Here is an 18,150-nt window from a genome sequence, read left to right on the forward strand (position 1 = left end):
TCAGTTCCGTACCATCTCATTACTGAATGTAGAAGGCTATCTGCATTTAGGGTTGTCGGGCAGGACCAGAAGGACAGCAGTGCAGAGGATGGCTAAGGCAGCAAAACGATCTTTATGCTGGATGTGGATGAAGAAGGACACCAGTAGCTGGAGACCCACCACCGACGCGCACTTACTGATCATCACTGTAGACCCCCATCCTGAGAGTGTACCGAGTTTATAAGGGGTCGAAACACGCCGTGTAAGAATGCCCAGTCTTGCACGATAAAAACTCCTCTGCGGTCATTCGATGAAGACTAGGTGTGGTAACGCCGGCCCAGAGGATAGGTATAGGTACAAGATATAGTTTAGATATTTTTACATAGATAAATTAAAAGGGCTTCAAAATTGTAGAATCTAAATACCAAATTGATAGTCTAGGTTCCTTCCTTTCCACCTGCTCTTGATGGGTAGGGCTAGTTGCTGCTAGACGATGCCATGATAGGACCTTTTAGGAACTAGGAGTCGTCTTCCAAATTAATAGATATAGGTATAGCAGACGACTCCTCACTCTATGCTTTCTCTATATACTTTACTCTTCCTACTCTATTTCCTAAAAATAATGTCTGTTTCGGGTTACATTGGCAAAAAAATAGGGTCGGTAAAAAAATCCTAGAAAAGTGGAAAAACATTAGGGACGGTCGGGTAACGTTACTGTACAGTAACCTGAACAGACATTTTTTTTGTCTACATCAAAGTCATACTTTATAGCTAAATTTATATAGACTAAATATAAATATCAGCAATCGATACTAAACAATGTACAATTTGTACGTTGTAAATGTAATACCATATTGTTTACGAAAAATAATGTACCGCAAGTTTTCTTAGAGTTATCACGCCTATTACATTCGTGTGGCACGAGGTGGCGCTTCACGCTGTCAGCTGAATGTTTGTATTGCACGCAATAAAGCACAATGTTTCGTTCGTCCTATTTAGACGATAAACACACGTGCATTTGTTGTGTTGACTGCTTGATTTCGTAACGCCTAACGGCAGAAATATTCTACAATGTCCTTTTGCCAGGAAGACGGTATGTATTTTGGAGAGTATGAGATGAAAAGATATTTGAATTTCGTCGGAAAGTGGTTGATTCGCCTGAGTTTACCGTAAATGTCGTCATAAATTTTAACCGGCTTCTGGCCTGGTAAAGGTCATGATCACTCTTTCCCCAGCTGATGTAAGACAAGAACAGTATGTCGTGGTGGTGTCAGTATATTCATGCAAAATAAAGTTGTAACTGTTGTATGATGGTGTATAACAATGGAGTATGTGTTAGTGGAAAAACAACCACGTCCCCGTTGGGTCTCTTAATTCGCTGGGATCTGATACAAATACATTTATACATTTGTAAGTGGAGAGGAGGAAATGTAGCGGCCAGACCGGGATTGGAACCCGTGACCTCCGAACAGTAACTGTATGCTCTACCGCTGAGCTACCTCAGCTGATCACCGATGATCGACTCGGTCCAATCATGCTACACTTCACACAACGTAATGATCAAATGTGTCTCGTTGTGCTATACCCCTAACATTATTGTTGGAGTAAGACATACATATGTATGAGTCGACACTTATACCACTTATTCCTATATTGAGATTCCTCCTCAAGACTCTTTCATATTCGAATGTTTAATAGATGTCTGACGAGAGACATCTATCAAACGTCCGAATAAAATGTCTCGAGGAGGAATCTCAATAGGGATTATTATACCACCACTGCTACAGTTTATATCAATTTGGACCCACCAGAGTGCCCATGGACCATATTTAGAAGACTTTGGGGTCTAGATAAACATGTACTATTATGTAATAAATAGACGAATAGGATGGAAAGCTCGACGAGACAACAAAATCTATGTTACCCCACCAAGCTTTAACAGATAAAAAGAACAACATTTCTAGTAAGCTTCACAGAAATGCTTACTATCGTTGTAAGAGAGATAAAATTATTTCTTTCAAAATTATCTTACACTAATAACACAAAATATACAAAGTGACATCACTAAGAAGATACATTTGTAGCAACCCTGTTTCAACATAAATGAGACAATGACCTGTATAGGGCTTTGGAAATCCATCATGCATGGTGACACACTTGCATGAATTATGCATGTATTTTAACCAGGTGTCTCTAGTGTGTGGGTTACACCAACGTTAAACAAGGAGAGGTCCCAAAAGGAGCATAACAACTTTTGTTTTCAGTGATTAAGCCAATGAGATCAAAGCGATTATCTCAGTCATAATGTAAGGTGGAATTCTCCATAATGTGCAACCATGGATTTCCAAAGCCCAATGTAACACAAGCCCAATATCAGGTCTAGGCCTCTTAGTTGTTGACAAGAATCTGTTAAAGATTTTAGCTTTTTTGATCCTTTTGACATTGAATAAAGGTGCAAGGTCATATATATAAATAAATAGGGAGCCCTTATCCCAGTATGATACAGGCCAAAATATATTATCAGTATCTGAGCCTTATGGTGATTGAGAAGAAATTAATTGTATGGAAAATTTTAAGAACAACTGACGCCGCACAATGATGAATGAAGCATGATGTCTTTGGGTCAGATGACCTTAAAATCATTGACCTTATCTCTTACGTTTCTGTTTATAGTGTTCTATCACTCTGAGTTAGTAATTAGCAGCAGACTAACTTCTCTTCATAATTTTCTAAAAGGTCTTTCATAGACTCAATACATGTATTAATATCCCCAATACCTTTATTCTATGTCACTTTTTTTTATTACCCGATAAACAGTGTTTTCCATGTTGCTCATGAAATAATATCTTGTTCCGTCTTGTATGTATGTATTATGTAGAATTGTCAAAAGTCAAAAACGATGTATTGTACTAATAGCTAGAGCTATCTTATATTGTTATGTTAAATGAGAATGTAATTCCTCTTCAATTTTTTGTATAGCATGATCTCATACATGTTTCATTTTTATTGTCAGGTAAAGACAAATATGTATTTCTAACAACAGAAGATGCTAACGAGCCAAGTAAACTACCTATACCGGAGGAGATTGACAGACCAGAAAATTTTGTTAAAGGTATGCAATATTTAGACAAGATATCCAACAAGTGAACGTAAAATAGATAAACTGCGTTGGCTGGGGCGATGTCATATTTCATCAATCTGGCAAATACACATATATAGGATCTTGAATGAGTTTTCATTTCATATGAGATTTTGTGAAATGAAGATTTTATTTTCGTGAGCCTTGGCAAGCAAAAAATAAAATTTTCAATTTTATGAAATTAATACTAATTCAGGATACTTGTCTTTTTATCACATAACTACAACAACCTCATCGTGGGAGACCCACAAGTGATTAGACTCTACTACATAATGTAGTGTGATCACTCATGGGTCCCCAATGATGCAACAACCTAGACTTTGAAGGATTTCAACAACATAATGTGATGCAATTTCCAGTAGAGTGCCAGGCAGCCATTTTGTCACAATGTCCTTGAATCCTGACGTCAAGTCATGTCGTCATAATGGATTTCCAGCCATTGAGAAGCGCCCCAGGATATATTATATTAGTGATATATAAAAAATATAACATGAGGGAAGTCACTGGTCACCAGGGGGATTTATTGATAAATAAAGTGATTATATTATGTGCTTCCATATTGAGGAACCGAATCTGATTTTGGGAAGTCAGAAACAACATACTCTCTGCATATCTAGCTGCTCTGGCATAAAGTCACTCAGATGTGAAGTTATTTCCATTCTATATGTAATGAGACTATTTATTAAGTAATCACTCTAAAGAATAAACAAAAAATAAACAAAAAATAAACCGAACCCACCATTATTAGCACCCAGGGTGCATTAAAAAATTATAACAAAGAGGGGCACTTTTTAAGTAACAAAAATGTAAGTTGTGGACAAAAAACTTCTATTTTAACTCTTTCTTTACTCATGGTACATTAATCTGTCGCAATAAACATGCATATGAATTCTTTCCTTTGCTACTTAGATATTATTACGCCATGATTCACATGTGAATGTCAACAAATTGCAATTTCATGTAATATGGGATACATTAATGCAGATGTTATATAGCATCACACAGATATAAAACATTTTTAAATCTAGGGATGGAAGGGGGCATTTATATAATGTCATCTCCTCCAGAAGAGGGGATGGTCGTGGTGCATATAGGGGGAGGGACACTAATCACAGTAAATACGGTAGTAAGGAAATTACAGGGACAGCATTACTGTGCAATATGAAGAAAGGAGCAGTCTCTTATACACTGGCATTTCCAACAGATGTCCTTTGATTCTATTGCTCATTTATCATGGGCCAGCAATACATTAATGTAAAAATAAAATTAGTCAAACACAAAGAAAACTTTAAAAACAATGTTATTTACCTGATTATGACAATGATGATAACTAATTCATCTGTGAAGCTTGTCATTAAATACCGATTCCTGGACCCTGTTGGACAAGCCTTGTGTAAGTTTTCACTCTTTTTTTTTCAATTTTATTAAATAGTTTAATCAAGCATTTTGAAATTAATGACAATTACAGTATGAGTGACATTGAACCTTTGTCTCATATCATTTTCTATAACACAGTTTAGTGTGTAACAATAACATAGTTTTCCTATTAAAAAAAAAAAAAAAAAGATAAAAGAAAAAAACATGATGCCTCACATCATCTCGTGTTTAAATAATAGTGTGTTCAAATTTCTTTTGATAATATTTGAAGCCAATTTTCTGTTTGAAAAAAAAACGTATAGAGAGAAATTTAAATTATGTATAAGAGTAGAATAATAACCATGAGAATGAATTTCATGTCAAATTGTATTTTTGATACTTGTTGTATTTAATGACATTCCTGTTATGTTGGCAACGTTTTTTGTTTACAGGATTTTTACGCGAAGACGGTAAACTGAATTGGGAATGTGCGTGTCGAGGAAGTATGGTAGCCAGCAAGTGTGGTGTGGAAGCACGGACGTTCCTACAGTGTCTTCATGCCAACATGGACAAAAGTAACAAGTTTCAAATATGTTTAGATCAACTAGTGGACCTGAAGACGTGCATGAATAAATATCCAAAACAATATCCTACAAACGAGGATAAATAGGACTCAAAGAAAGAGGCTCAAAGTGACAGAATATGAATACTCTGGTTGTGATGGATGTGTATTTGTAACTGTAAGATAACTACATGAACAAACATATGGAGGAAGCTGGACTGGACTTGTTTTTGGAGGAAATAATTATTTTATGTGTGTGATAAGGGAAACAACGTAAATTAACTCCATAATTTAGAGATGTTTTTGCAGATCATAGTATTTTTGTCATCAGGGCCCAGTTTCACAAACATTTCTTAACTTTAAGGAATTCTTTAATTTTAAATTTTCCATAGGAAAGCAATGCAGATTTTAAGGAAGGCTCCTTAACTTTAAGATGCTCCACCACTGACAAACGGTAATTTTCTCTTCATTTTACTTCAAGATAAAAATATCAAAAACAAATAATTGCATCCCGAAAAAATTCCGTGGCACTATGTCCTATATGTAATGCAGTACTGTTTGTGCATGCACCGAAAGCAAAATAAATTATTTTAAATTACTTTTTGTGTTAATTAGACATATGTATACACAATTAAACACCAATTATTGCTCAAATGATGGGTATCATTTATGGTCCGTTGGCAGTGGAGCATCTTTAAGATTTTTTTGCTTAACTTTCATAATGCTTTCCTATTAATGATTTTATATTTAAAGTTTGTGAAACTGGCCCCAGATTTATGTATACAAGTTAGGACTGGAATTCATTTCATCATGGAAGTTTCTTTGAAACCTCCAAAAAGGGTATTTAAAATCCTTTGCCAGGAAATAATTTAAACTGAAACTTGCTGAAATAAATAATAGTGTACAGTATGGTGAATACTGTGACGTCAGCTAATAATCAATAATGATCAGGACATTTCTTTTGCCAAAAACAGAATCCAGCTTTGCAATTGAAAGTATTTCAAATTTGAGTGAACTTGCTAATGATATATAGTAATATATATAACTGTTATTCATAATGTAAGCATGAACTTGAGCAATGTATTTGATATATTCAAATTTTCGACAATTCATTTTATTTTGAATATCAAATTTGGGTACGTCTATATGTGTCTTTTGAAACTGATTTCCTAAAATCAGTTTTAATAAAGTTGATTTAACAATATGTATTAATATCTTGAGTTTTTATTTTCAGAACAGTTTATAATGATGGGTGTCCCAGGGACTCCATCTAAAACGTATCTAAAGTGAAATGAGCGAAAATCAATTGAACATCTTTGTATAGGAAATGTGTTAAATTGAAATATAATCATTACATTGGTTCTAATACATTACCTGATAACGTTTGTGCATGACTAGTATCTTCAGTGCTGATGGAACATAATCTTTGTAATCACCCCCCTCTCAAATGATGTTAGCATGGGATATCGTCTTTTAGCAGTATTCCATGATCACCAATATGGAAACAATAGTCCCGCACAAACCTTATCAGATGTCACATGGTGTGTGAATAAGTTCCATTAAAGCACATATTTTATGATAATGAAACAAACCCACATTTAACTATTGTATAGTTGCTAAATAAATATTCACAGAGGTTTTGATTTCGCTAAATTCACAGATTCACCCAAATTAAAATGTGATATTTGATACCTCGAGAAGCTTTTCACAACATAGTTATACATTTCGAACTTTCTCAGAAAATGATGCTTGCTTTCAAAGGCGACAAAAAAAGAATGTTAAAGAATGTTTTACATAGGTAGGAATATGATACATTTGTGTTTTGAGTGGTCCATGTGGTTGTATTAATTATTATTAATTTTAAAAGACCACCAACCACTTATATGATTATCTAGATAGCTTGGAGATGATCAGATTTCTGAAATTTGGTGTTTAAGAACTTTTATTAATCCAACTTTAGGGAAATCCTTAAACTTTGATTATGTTTTCTTTCATATGACTGACATCTTCATCTATCTAATGTCATTTGCTGTGTTTGGCACATCCTCGACATTTCAAGGGCTACTGTCACTGTCGTAATATCCATCCCTGGAATAGGTCCTAGCAAACCTGTTTGAAAAAAAGATGAGACCGGTAGATTATCCATCAAAAGAATCGAATAATGGTACATTGTGGTTGACAGTGCTATATGGTTGTAAAATTTTGTAGGTGCACATTTTCGCGGAAAATTACTACGGTATTCACCCAATAAGTATCCCCATCCCTATAAGCGCCCATTCCCATTTTTCAACTTTCGATTTATGGCTTACTTTGAAAAATTATCTCATGAAAAGCAAGTCCAAATTTGTTTCAATTAAGTGCCCCCTGAGTTGCTTTAATTTCTTAAGTACTCTGGGCGCTTATTGGGTCGAATACGGTATTTGGAACTTATTCATGGAGGGTTTTTTTTCCACTAGTATAGTTAAAATCCCTGTGAATACAATATGCTTTGAAGTCGGGTGTTCAACAGTTGCTCTCTGTGATCTTTTTTGCTGGCCTGTGATTGATCTGTTTTTTTCTCCCTAGCTGCCTAGAGTTTTGTTCTGACATATTCCAGGGGTGGGTATAACGACACTAATTGTAACCCCTGAGTGAAAGTATATATTGGCTGTATTTTATGATCAAACAGATGATAGTTCATATATAATTCTGTATTAGTTTCGTCATGTGTTTTTGTTTGTCTGCAGGTTTTGTTGATGAGAATGGAAGTCTGAACTGGGAGTGTGCATGTCGCGGTAGTATGGTGGCCAGTAGGTGTGGCGTGGAGATGAGAGACTTCTTCCAATGTATCCATGACAACATGGACAATGAAGAGAAGGCTGATGCCTGTCTAGAGAAGTTCCACGAAGTAAAACTGTGTATGGACAAATATCCCGAACATTACAAAGGTCCAGAGGAGGAGGAAAGTGAAGCAGTGGACAAAGGAACAGCAGACAAATCTCAAAAAACATCATAATAGTTTATGCTTATTAGTAATATACAAGTATTCAGGTAGTATCGATTGGACATGTTCTTAAATCTCAGAGTAGCCTAAGTCTTATAATCATAAATGATGGAACATTTACCAAACATGTGTACCGGTAATAGAAAATTGAACAAGTTTTATGTGGAATATAACTAAGGTCGTCCTTAGATATGTATTCTGTTTGGGATAGAGTGGCCCACCACACAGTTTGAGAGTAGGTCAATTGGCAGGAAAATTTTATTTATTTCCAAAGATTTTAATAACACTGTATATCTAAATAAAGAATATCCATAACCCTCACTATACTGAATGTAAAACACTATCAACAGCCTCTGCAATTTCAAGCATCTTAGCACCAAGCTTAATTTTGAATTGAAAAAATTGTTTTCTAGAATTTTCAAAGTTACGATAAAAAAAAAGATTTTGATTCTGTAGATGTCAAGAAATGGTTGTGGCTGGCACTGAGTGAGTCAATAATTTCTAAACAAACAATATTTTATTTATAATTTTATACCAACCTATTGTTAAACATGTGTAACGTTAATTGGACCATTATAGTCAAGTGAAGTTGTTATCTACCTCCAGCCCTCCACCAGTGTCACCAAGTGGGTTATTGGTGAAACTGTCCTGTTCTTAGATCTGTGACATAGTGGTTTAGACTTCCAACATTCTAATGTACATCCTCCTGCTCAAAGTGGCTCCAGGGATTGTTGAGCGTTTTACTACTTTGGGTTGCAGTGGCAAAATTTTTTACAGTAGCTGAATGGCTTAAACATCCGACCTTTGGTTTTATTCGCCACCATATTGTTTAGCATTTGGTCAATAGAAATGTTCCAGGTAAGTCATCTGACCTGTTTTAATTTTATCATCTATACCACGATATACAGGTTTTTGTAACTAAGTCAGTCTGACCAATTGGCAGATAGGATAGGATATTCTGCTATGTGTATGTACACAATAATACAGATGTATTTGGGTTTTTTCATTGTATACATATATATGTATGTGTTCTCCTATGAGAAAGTATTGGTTCTCTGTAGTCATATTATTTCTTACTTGATCGTTATCTACTTAAATTGTATGTATGTTAGTGCTTTATGAATATGTTTTACTGAAAAAAAGCCCATTCTTCATTTGTCTGTTACTGTATTACATGAAACATCCATCTTATATTTGTTTTATTGTTTGGAGTTTATGTATTGTTTCATGAATAGACATTTTTCTATGTTAGGCCAAACATCTTGAAGAAAATACTACAATTTTCTGCAGAAGGAATGTTTTTGTGTAATACATTAATTCAATGGAGATGTGCTGGGCATTGGCTATTAGGTATTGACTGTGTTTTTCTGTTTGAGTATGAGTGAATTGATTGTGACAACTAAATAATCTGTGTAGAATGAATTCTGACTGAACAATAAATGTAATCAAAAATAATTTCCTTTTGTGTTTTAAATGTTTAAGACATTAATTTGATTGGTATTTACACTAAAGGAGGAATGATATATCTATACTCTTCTAATCCTTGATATCAGAAGGACCTAATTTACACTTTTAGACATTCTCATCTTCATTTTCAAGCCATAAAGTCTTAAATCTACCGTATATGCTAATCATGAGCCTCATATTTAAAGAATTTTGTAAGGATCTATTTTTCATAGAAATTCTGGAAGGTCTGCATAATGCTGAAGGCATTGTTTAAACTGGTAGATGGTAAGGACCCAAGAAAAGTTGTAGATTCATCACTTTGTCAAGGTCACGAGTTCAAGGCCATTCCTCAATATCACATAGCATTAGGTATATATTACCACAAGTTAATTTGACAAGTTTAAGTCCACAAATGTTGTTTAATGTAAGGTTGTTTATATGCTTCCGTTGCCTAGGTGGACCCATCCTTGATACTCGGGTTCTGATCACTTACGATCTCTATGCCCTGGACTATCTGACATAGTAAAACTGAAGGCAGCTCACAGAAAAAACTCTGAACCAATCACAGGCCAGAACAAATTTCCTTTGAATTCTACAGAGAGAGCGACGCCCAACTTCAAAGCCACACAGTCAACCACAGTGTACTGTTATACGGCTCTTTTGATGTGCATCAAAGGACTAAATTACCTGTTCTGTTCTGTTGTCTTCAGTTTTACTTTGAGATAGTCCATGGGTGTAGAGATCATAAGTGATTGGAACCCCTGGAGTATCGAGGATGAGGTGGACCTATATACAAATTTTGACACTTCAGTGCCTCAAAATACATAAGTGTAATGGAGAGTGAGCTCCAACAAGCCTTTTTGTAATTTAAGTAAAGGTAATTAAAATTCAGGTCACTTTAACCTAGGTAATTCTGGTATTGACACTGTCTCACCTAGATAGTCCCATACATCAAACAGTTTATATACATGTTGTATTTATTTTTACTTAAAGTCGCATACAAATATTACTTATTATTCATACAAATAACATTAGTTCTTGTGAACAAAAGTATATACCATGTACATGTATTTAACAACAGAAAATTAAAATTAGACTTTAAGCCGATGGCTGCCTATAGGTCAGGTTAATCAGACAAGTGTACCATTATGTACTACTACCATAGGAAAACGTAAAAATTGACTGATTATACACTAATAAAGTGTGAATCAAAAGAGAAACTTTTTAAAGGCCCACTACCTTTCCGAAACGGCTTTTAATTTCTAAAACGTAAATGTAAAATGAGCTAGAATGATTATTTTGTAGAGTTGCAAACGTTATTAGCTTTTTACGGTAATCCTACACTTATCATCACCCTCTAAACAATGTTATTAAATTAAATCAATTGTTATTTTTTATAACGCGGGTCGTCTTACGTTTTCCGATGACGTCCTAATTACCGTGTATTAGTTGACTATCACTGCACCAGAATCGCCACTGTTACGCAGGAAATCTGTTTCGTGTTATAACCTTAACTTAGGCCATCGATACATATTTCTGATGTTATTTCTGCTTTTAAGAATTACTATTACTATTATAATATTTGTTTTCGAAAGGTAGTGGGTCTTTAATTGCAAATGGTAAATACATATATTAAAATAATTTAGTATCATAGATAAGCAAAATGCCGTTGAACATTATTTAAGCAAAAGCGTAAACATAACAAAACTTATGATACAATAAAGTTACGATACCATACTTTCTCGGATACCATTTGAATCGTTTTAAAGTCCATGTGAAATTATTTATTATGCTCCAAGGCGATCACGATAATAGACATGGACCTTGCGGTTTTGTGGTCAATTTCTATATGAAGTTTTTGCCCTAAATAATCGACATTTGGCAACAATAAGCACAAAATTAAATACAGATATTATTCATAATTAAGCAAAAGGCAGGGACTTATACATCGTAAGATCTAAATCTCTGATAAAGCCAAAATATTTTGAAAATAAATAAATTTCATTTTAATATGGCATTTGATACTTGATGAATTATCCAAATTCAAACTTAAAACATTTACCAAGTACATTTATTTTTATCAAAAATTGTTCAATATTTCGCCAAGGCACATCCCCCATGTACCTCTTACTTTGTTTCCGGAAATTATAGGCCTAGTAGCTAGTCTTTTATTATAATATTGTCTTTGTCTTTTAAACGCTTCTATTGGACGCGTGTACAATCAAGCTTCAGTGTGACATTGAAAGAAGGAAAACATGGTTGACGAAGCCACGAAACGCACTCTTGCGAAGATTCCTTTGCTAAAAACGAAGGCAGGACCTCGAGATGGAGAACAATGGGTTCTACGTTTGAAGGAGGAATACATGTCATTGATCAAAGTAATTTTGATTAGATACTGTTGACCGATTTATTGCCTTACATGAGTTTGACTCAACAATATGGCAAACTCATATTTTGACGTTTCTGACAGATGTGATGGAAAACCACTGCATAGTGAAATTTTCATTTGAAAAATAAGAATAGGAAATACGCTATGGGTGTAATCAATAACCACATGCATGGATTTCTTTATTCTTTTTTGGAAAACTGTAGTTGAGTAAGCTAGTTCAAATTATCAATATGTTTAGCTGATGTGAGATCCGTGGCGCTCTTATTTCCATTCAGACAACGAGGATTGTGCGTTTATATATAGATGTCTGGTTTAGAAGGAATTTAGAAAATTAATTGATAAGTTAACATGTATTTATGATTCACTTGATTATGTCAAACACTTCATTGTTCATTATAATTTATATGTATATCAAAGATTGTCAAGAAACAAAATGCAAGATACAAGATATTTTAATATATTATCTTACCTTCCATGATTTACAATCATATTAAAACATTAAATGGTGAAAATCATAAAAACGCCACTCTAAAAAGAGTTATGGGAGACTTATATTACATATACTATTAATGTAAATATACTGTACATTTCTCTTTATTATATATTTATATAGATACCATACATGTATATAGGTATCTTATTCGAGTATTTAAAAAAGACATGTTGTTCCTACAGTTGGCAGTAGACTAAAGGTTACACATTGTGTACACGGTGTGAACTACAAGTGGACACGGAGTGCACGAAGTTTAGACTACAGATAGACACGTAATGCACGTGTAGTGCACTCCATGTCTACCTGTAGTCTAAATTTTGTGCACTCCGTGTCTACCTGTAGTCTAAATCTTGTGCACTCCGTGTCTACCTGTAGTCATCCTCGATACTCCAGGGCTTCCGATCACTTACGATCTCTACACCCCTGGACTATCTCATAGTGAAATTGAAGGCAGCTCAGCGGAAAACATTTGACCAATCACAGGCTAGCAAATATTTCATTTGAAGACTATAGAGAGAGCGATGCCTAACATCAAAGGCACAGAGTCAACCACAGTGTACCGTGATACGGCTCTTTTGATGTACATCAAATGACTAAGTTACCTGTTCTATTCTGTTGCCTCCAGTTTCACAATGAGATAGTCCAGGGGTGTAGAGATCGTAAGTGATCGGAACCCCTGGAATATCGAGGATGACCTGTAGTCTAAACGTAGTGCACTCCGTGTGCACAAGGGTGTAACCTTTAGTCTACTACCAAATGTAGTTCAACATGTGATTCTGTGAGTAAATATGATTTGTATATAAATATATATGATTTAAGTATAGTAATTGTCAGCTGTGTTGATATCACTAGACATATCCACTCTTTTTCTGTATCAAGTTTTTATTTTACAGTATGTTCAGAATAACAAGGAGTCGGATAATGACTGGTTCCGTCTCGAATCCAACAAAGAGGGAACTCGATGGTTTGGTCGTTGCTGGTATATCCATGAACTTCTCAAATATGAGTTTGATGTGGAATTTGATGTAAGCCTGAAATTATATGATTGGCATTTTTCAGTTGATGAAATATTTTCAATATTGAATTTAGTTGGTGATATTCATATTTTGTTTAATGTATACTGGGACCCTACCTGTAGTCATGAAGGAACAGTAATCGTGATTTGGGAAAAATTAGATTTTTTTGTATTTCATGAAAGACATTATTTCCACATAAATAAAACAACAGCATCATGAAGTATTCGTCAGCAACTCCAGACATTTGGAAATCTGGACGCATAGTCAAATATGCACACAATCACGACTATTGTTTCGTCATTAATACTGGTTTGGTCCCAGTATATAGAATTCAAGAATATGACTATAAATCTATAACCCCTGGCCCTGTTCTCCAAATGACATTTTATAAAATAATTTACAATTCAATTGTATACTGGTTTCTTTAGGTTTTGGTATAAATTATGTACTCTAGTCAGAAATATTTGATGACATTTGTACTAATTTACATATGCTATCTTAATAAGCATAAATACTACTGATACAAAAAAATTAACAGACCACAAACCACTATAACCTTCTGAAAAAAGGTCATTTTATTGAAGTGTAGAGTATTCAAATCCAGTGAAAACTGAAAATCTAGACATTTTTCTTTTGACATGATATCAAGAATTATTTAACAGGTAGGTTAGATTTGATAAAGATTTTATTAAGTATAGATTTTTCTCAATAGAAATTTCACTAAATTAATCTCATCTGATGTCATATTGAAAAGCTTTAAAAAAGATAATTAAGGACCAGAATGAATACATGTATACACATATAACTGACAATTCACCTTGAAAGAATTGTTGATGGAAACTGCAAGCCATATTATCAAAAAAAACTAATGCTTATTTAAAATACTTTTAAATAATATATGTTCATGTTTATATATTTGTATTGGAAATGTAATAAGATTATTATTTTCATTTCATTAAATTTCAGATACCAGTTACCTACCCAACTACTGCCCCAGAAATAGCATTGCCAGAACTGGATGGTAAAACTGCTAAAATGTACAGGTAAAAGTGTTTGCAGCGATAGGCTCATACAGTGCAATGTTAATTCTTCACATTTTACAATGTAAAAGGTTACACTGCATTTATGTATTTAATATGTGTGTATCTGAGTTTATGAAATCATGTATTGTAAATCAACCAATCTGTATCACACTACTATCTGTCCTGCTTTAGGGATAAAACTAAATTTCATTCAAGATCCAGTCAATTCATCCCTTCATAATCTTATCTCACCACAACTTTCTATCATTTTTTTTTCAGGGGAGGAAGGATTTGCTTGACTGATCATTTTAAGCCTCTTTGGGCCAGAAACGTGTCAAAGTTTGGAATTGCCCACGCAATGGCTTTAGGAGTAAGTGTTTTCTATTAAATTGCTAAAAATCAAACTTTTATGGACTTAATAAAAATTAGATTATTAAATTTCTGGTAATTATCATGGCAATGAAGTATTTAAAAAAAAATGTTTCACTTTTTAAACTTGGAATATAAATAATTTATAAATGTAATTAATTTCCAAATGTCAATTATCATAAAATTGTCCTAATAGGTACTGTGAGTGATAATTAAGGGAAAATTCCTTCATACCTGGTAATATGAGTTATTGAATTTTTCAGCTCGGGCCCTGGCTGGCTGTAGAGATCCCTGACTTGATAAGCAAAGGTGTGGTAACACATAAAGAAAAACAAGGAGAAGGGGCGGAAAACTGATACATAGGATTGTAATATATTGTGATAAAGACATGGAAAACATAAGGAGAAAATTGATGGATTCTAAGAAAATACAGAATCAAATAAGACAGACAAGGATAATTAAAGGGCAGACAACTGTTGAATGCCAACGTGTTACAGAATCAAATTAGACAAAGAAACAGACAACTACTGCTTGTATCATTGCTCTAATGTAATGACACGAACAAACTCAAAAGTGGATGCCAGTGATATCATGTCTGGTTGTTAAAGGCATCAACTTAATTTCTCCTCCTTTTCTCCAACTTGTAAGGTAGTAAGTGAAAATGTTTGTCTATTGAAAAAAATATTGTCTTGGATCTAGTTATGACATAGCTAACTGACAGATTGGCAGGAAACCAGGCGCTAGGGCTATTAGAATACTTTTATTAATTTAAAGCAATTTGTCAAACTTATGAATATTACATGATAACCCAAATTCCATCTTTATAATTACTTAGAATTTCAACATGAAAAATATAGAGCTTCATTCATTATTATTAATCAGGACTTGTAGAGTTTTCATGATGGTTAAACCAAAATGTTTGTACAAAAATACATGTACATGTTGTTTTATTTATATAATTGAAGGATTTCTGTGAGGGAGGTGACACTGTTGATTATATCTTTGGATGGTCAGATGTGTGTATCTGTTGAATTGTGTGGAGGTTATCTGATAGGAGAAGTTTCATTTGCTGATGGGTGAACTAGAGTGTTTGTATGTATGGTTATAAGGTAAATACAAAAGTAAGGATGATGGATTAGTTACAGGTTACATCTTTTATCTTTAAAACATGTGTTCCTAGATGTGAAACGTTTTTCAAGAGACTTGTGTGTCATGTCCCACTAAATAATCTGAGGAAGATAGCATGGCAACTAGGGCTGGGTATTGGAACAGCCGAACAGATACGATACGTATATACATATTGACAATACAGTGAAACGATACACGATACGTATTGACGATACAATGCAAATATGTTTATGCTTATACAGTTGTAGATATTGTGCAAATTAAAGACATATTTGAAGAAAAAAAAGTTGTTTGCAAGTGGTTTCTCTGTTTAATTAGTTTTTAGCATGGAAGAAAAACATCTTGCCGAAAAGACAAAGAGACACAAAATTAAACATGAATAAGACTTTTATTCGATTATCAGATTCCTCAATCCATGTTCTTCTTTAAGAAAACAAGGCTATCTACAACCTCAGAGTGAAGGCATGCCAGTGTTGCTGTGACAATATCTCCTGTAGTGCTGAAGACTCTCTCAGATGCCACAATGGAGGCTTGAACACAAAAGTACTCTTGAGCCAAAATACTACAAAACTTAAATTCATGTTGTCTCTCTTTCCAAAACTGTAATGGATCATTGCTCATTTTAATCTGGGGAACTTGTCTGTACTTGTCTATTTCCATTCTGGCCCTTTCTAGAGGAGGAAGTGGGGGTGATTCACCAGTCACCTCTACATCATCATCATCAAATAAAGATGAAAGAGCAGACTTCTTTCTGGGTGGTTCATCTGAGGTGGGCATTTCCTGAAATAAAACGTTTTTGACATAAGGGGCAATTACAAAAGTAATAATATATTCAATAATGCAGATATAAAGGGAGATATCACTCAGAAATAATTAATGTATCAATCACACATATTAGTTATATACTTTTAACTACATTTATGTACCCGTGATTTACTTAATTACTGTCTATTACATGTACCTTATCAGTTTCTTGATTAAGTGAAGGAAGCTGGGGAAGTTCAGAGACTGGTTCCCGTTTCACATTAACAGTTTTAACGCCATCATTTAGTATTATGGCACATTTGGAAATCAATCTATCCCAGGTCTCTATAGAAATGCATTGCTTAGATTTAGTGCGTGGGTCAATAGCACTAGCCTCCTCCAAGAATTCATTAAAGATGCTCCACCGCCGACATAGCATAAATGATATTCATTATTTGAACAATAATTGGTGTATTATCGTGTGTATATATGTCTAATTAACACAAAAAATAATATAAAATAATTTATTTTGTCGTTGGTACATGCGCAATCAGTACTTCATTCCATATAGGATATAGTGCAACAGAATTTTTTCGGGATGCAATTAATTAATTTTTCATATTTTTAACTTGAAGGAAAATAAAAAGCTCAAACTTTTCAATGTTGGTAATGGTGTAAAGTAAGTAACTTTTGTAACTGAAGAAAAATCCTAAATCGTCTTCTCCTGTTTTTGATAGTGAAAAAATACCATTTGTCGGCGGTGGAGCATCTTTAAGCTTTGAATCTGTGTACCTGGTAGCCAGGTTTGCTCTCCCATGGCACTTTCCAATGAATGTACCACAAGTTATTGAGTCTGTCGGATCTGGAGTGAAATTATGTCCGCAAACTTGGGTCAATAGAGAAAGAATCAAACCTGCTGTCGGTGACTTCTCCTCAGACAGTGCTATAGTGGCTGTCATCATCACCTCCATGACGTTGACAAAGTCTTCACAATAGGCAATTTCAGTGTCTGACATACCAGCTACAAGTTTTGCTTTGTTGTGGAGACGTTTTACATTTTCATCTAAGAGGGTAGCTAAAACTGCTGGTCTTTGTTCGATAAATCGCTTTAACATGTTGTATGTTGAATTCAATCTTGTTTTACAATCCATTATCAATAGATGTTGAGGAATTGCAAGTGCTTTCTGCTTTGTCTTCAATAGTTCGGTTGCAATGTTGCTTTTGTGGGAAAATGTCAACAGATCTCACTTTTGCCAAAACATTGCTCAAACTATGAATTGTCAGGGCCTTGTTTGATGCTAAGTTCAAAGTATGGGCAAAGCAACCTAGTTCCAATTCTGCGCCAGAGACATTTATTGCTTCTGTCATGTTTGATGCATTATCCACAGTGATAACTTTCACCTTTTCTGCAATTCCCCACTTTATCATATATTTATATTACATGATAACCCAAATTCCATTTATATAATTACTTAGAATTTCAACATGAAAAATATAGAGCTTCATTCATAATTATTAATCAGG

At 34.2% G+C, this 18,150-nt stretch overlaps 2 protein-coding genes across 5 annotated transcripts; both read left to right on the forward strand.

Annotated features, from left to right (window-relative positions):
* The first annotated feature begins 918 nt into the window (after positions 1 to 918).
* Positions 919 to 9,474, forward strand: LOC138317796 (mitochondrial intermembrane space import and assembly protein 40-B-like). Of its 4 annotated transcripts, none has more exons than XM_069259690.1 (3): positions 919 to 1,072; positions 2,993 to 3,091; positions 7,763 to 9,474. In XM_069259690.1, exons 1-3 carry the CDS (start codon positions 1,051 to 1,053, stop codon positions 8,029 to 8,031), a joined length of 390 nt encoding a protein of 129 aa, XP_069115791.1. In that variant the 5' UTR covers positions 919 to 1,050; the 3' UTR covers positions 8,032 to 9,474. The 4 variants fall into 4 exon arrangements, with proteins under 4 accessions (XP_069115791.1, XP_069115793.1, XP_069115794.1 ...); XM_069259692.1 differs by lacking the exon at positions 7,763 to 9,474 and adding an exon at positions 4,927 to 5,778; XM_069259693.1 differs by lacking the exons at positions 919 to 1,072; positions 7,763 to 9,474 and adding exons at positions 1,107 to 1,532; positions 4,927 to 5,778.
* Positions 9,475 to 11,684: 2,210 nt separating this feature from the next.
* Positions 11,685 to 17,406, forward strand: LOC138317797 (ubiquitin-fold modifier-conjugating enzyme 1). The gene is made up of 5 exons (XM_069259694.1): positions 11,685 to 11,843; positions 13,241 to 13,372; positions 14,330 to 14,406; positions 14,665 to 14,755; positions 15,018 to 17,406. Exons 1-5 carry the CDS (start codon positions 11,721 to 11,723, stop codon positions 15,108 to 15,110), a joined length of 516 nt encoding a protein of 171 aa, XP_069115795.1. The 5' UTR covers positions 11,685 to 11,720; the 3' UTR covers positions 15,111 to 17,406.
* Positions 17,407 to 18,150: the final 744 nt, after the last annotated feature.

Source organism: Argopecten irradians, chromosome 3, assembly GCF_041381155.1.
Source record: "Argopecten irradians isolate NY chromosome 3, Ai_NY, whole genome shotgun sequence".
Taxonomy (NCBI): Eukaryota; Metazoa; Mollusca; class Bivalvia; order Pectinida; family Pectinidae; genus Argopecten; species Argopecten irradians.

What these genes read in the sequence shown, in the direction of transcription:
- LOC138317797 (XM_069259694.1), top strand. Translation starts at nt 11,721, where the DNA reads ATGGTTGACGAAGCCACGAAACGCACTCTTGCGAAGATTCCTTTGCTA. An exon ending in AAAACTGCTAAAATGTACAG is followed by an intron (nt 14,407 to 14,664) that starts GTAAAAGTGTTT and finishes TTTTTTTTTCAG; the next exon opens with GGGAGGAAGGATTTGCTTGA. An exon ending in CCCACGCAATGGCTTTAGGA is followed by an intron (nt 14,756 to 15,017) that starts GTAAGTGTTTTC and finishes TGAATTTTTCAG; the next exon opens with CTCGGGCCCTGGCTGGCTGT.
- LOC138317796 (XM_069259690.1), top strand. Translation starts at nt 1,051, where the DNA reads ATGTCCTTTTGCCAGGAAGACG. An exon ending in GTCCTTTTGCCAGGAAGACG is followed by an intron (nt 1,073 to 2,992) that starts GTATGTATTTTG and finishes TTTTATTGTCAG; the next exon opens with GTAAAGACAAATATGTATTT. An exon ending in ACCAGAAAATTTTGTTAAAG is followed by an intron (nt 3,092 to 7,762) that starts GTATGCAATATT and finishes GTTTGTCTGCAG; the next exon opens with GTTTTGTTGATGAGAATGGA.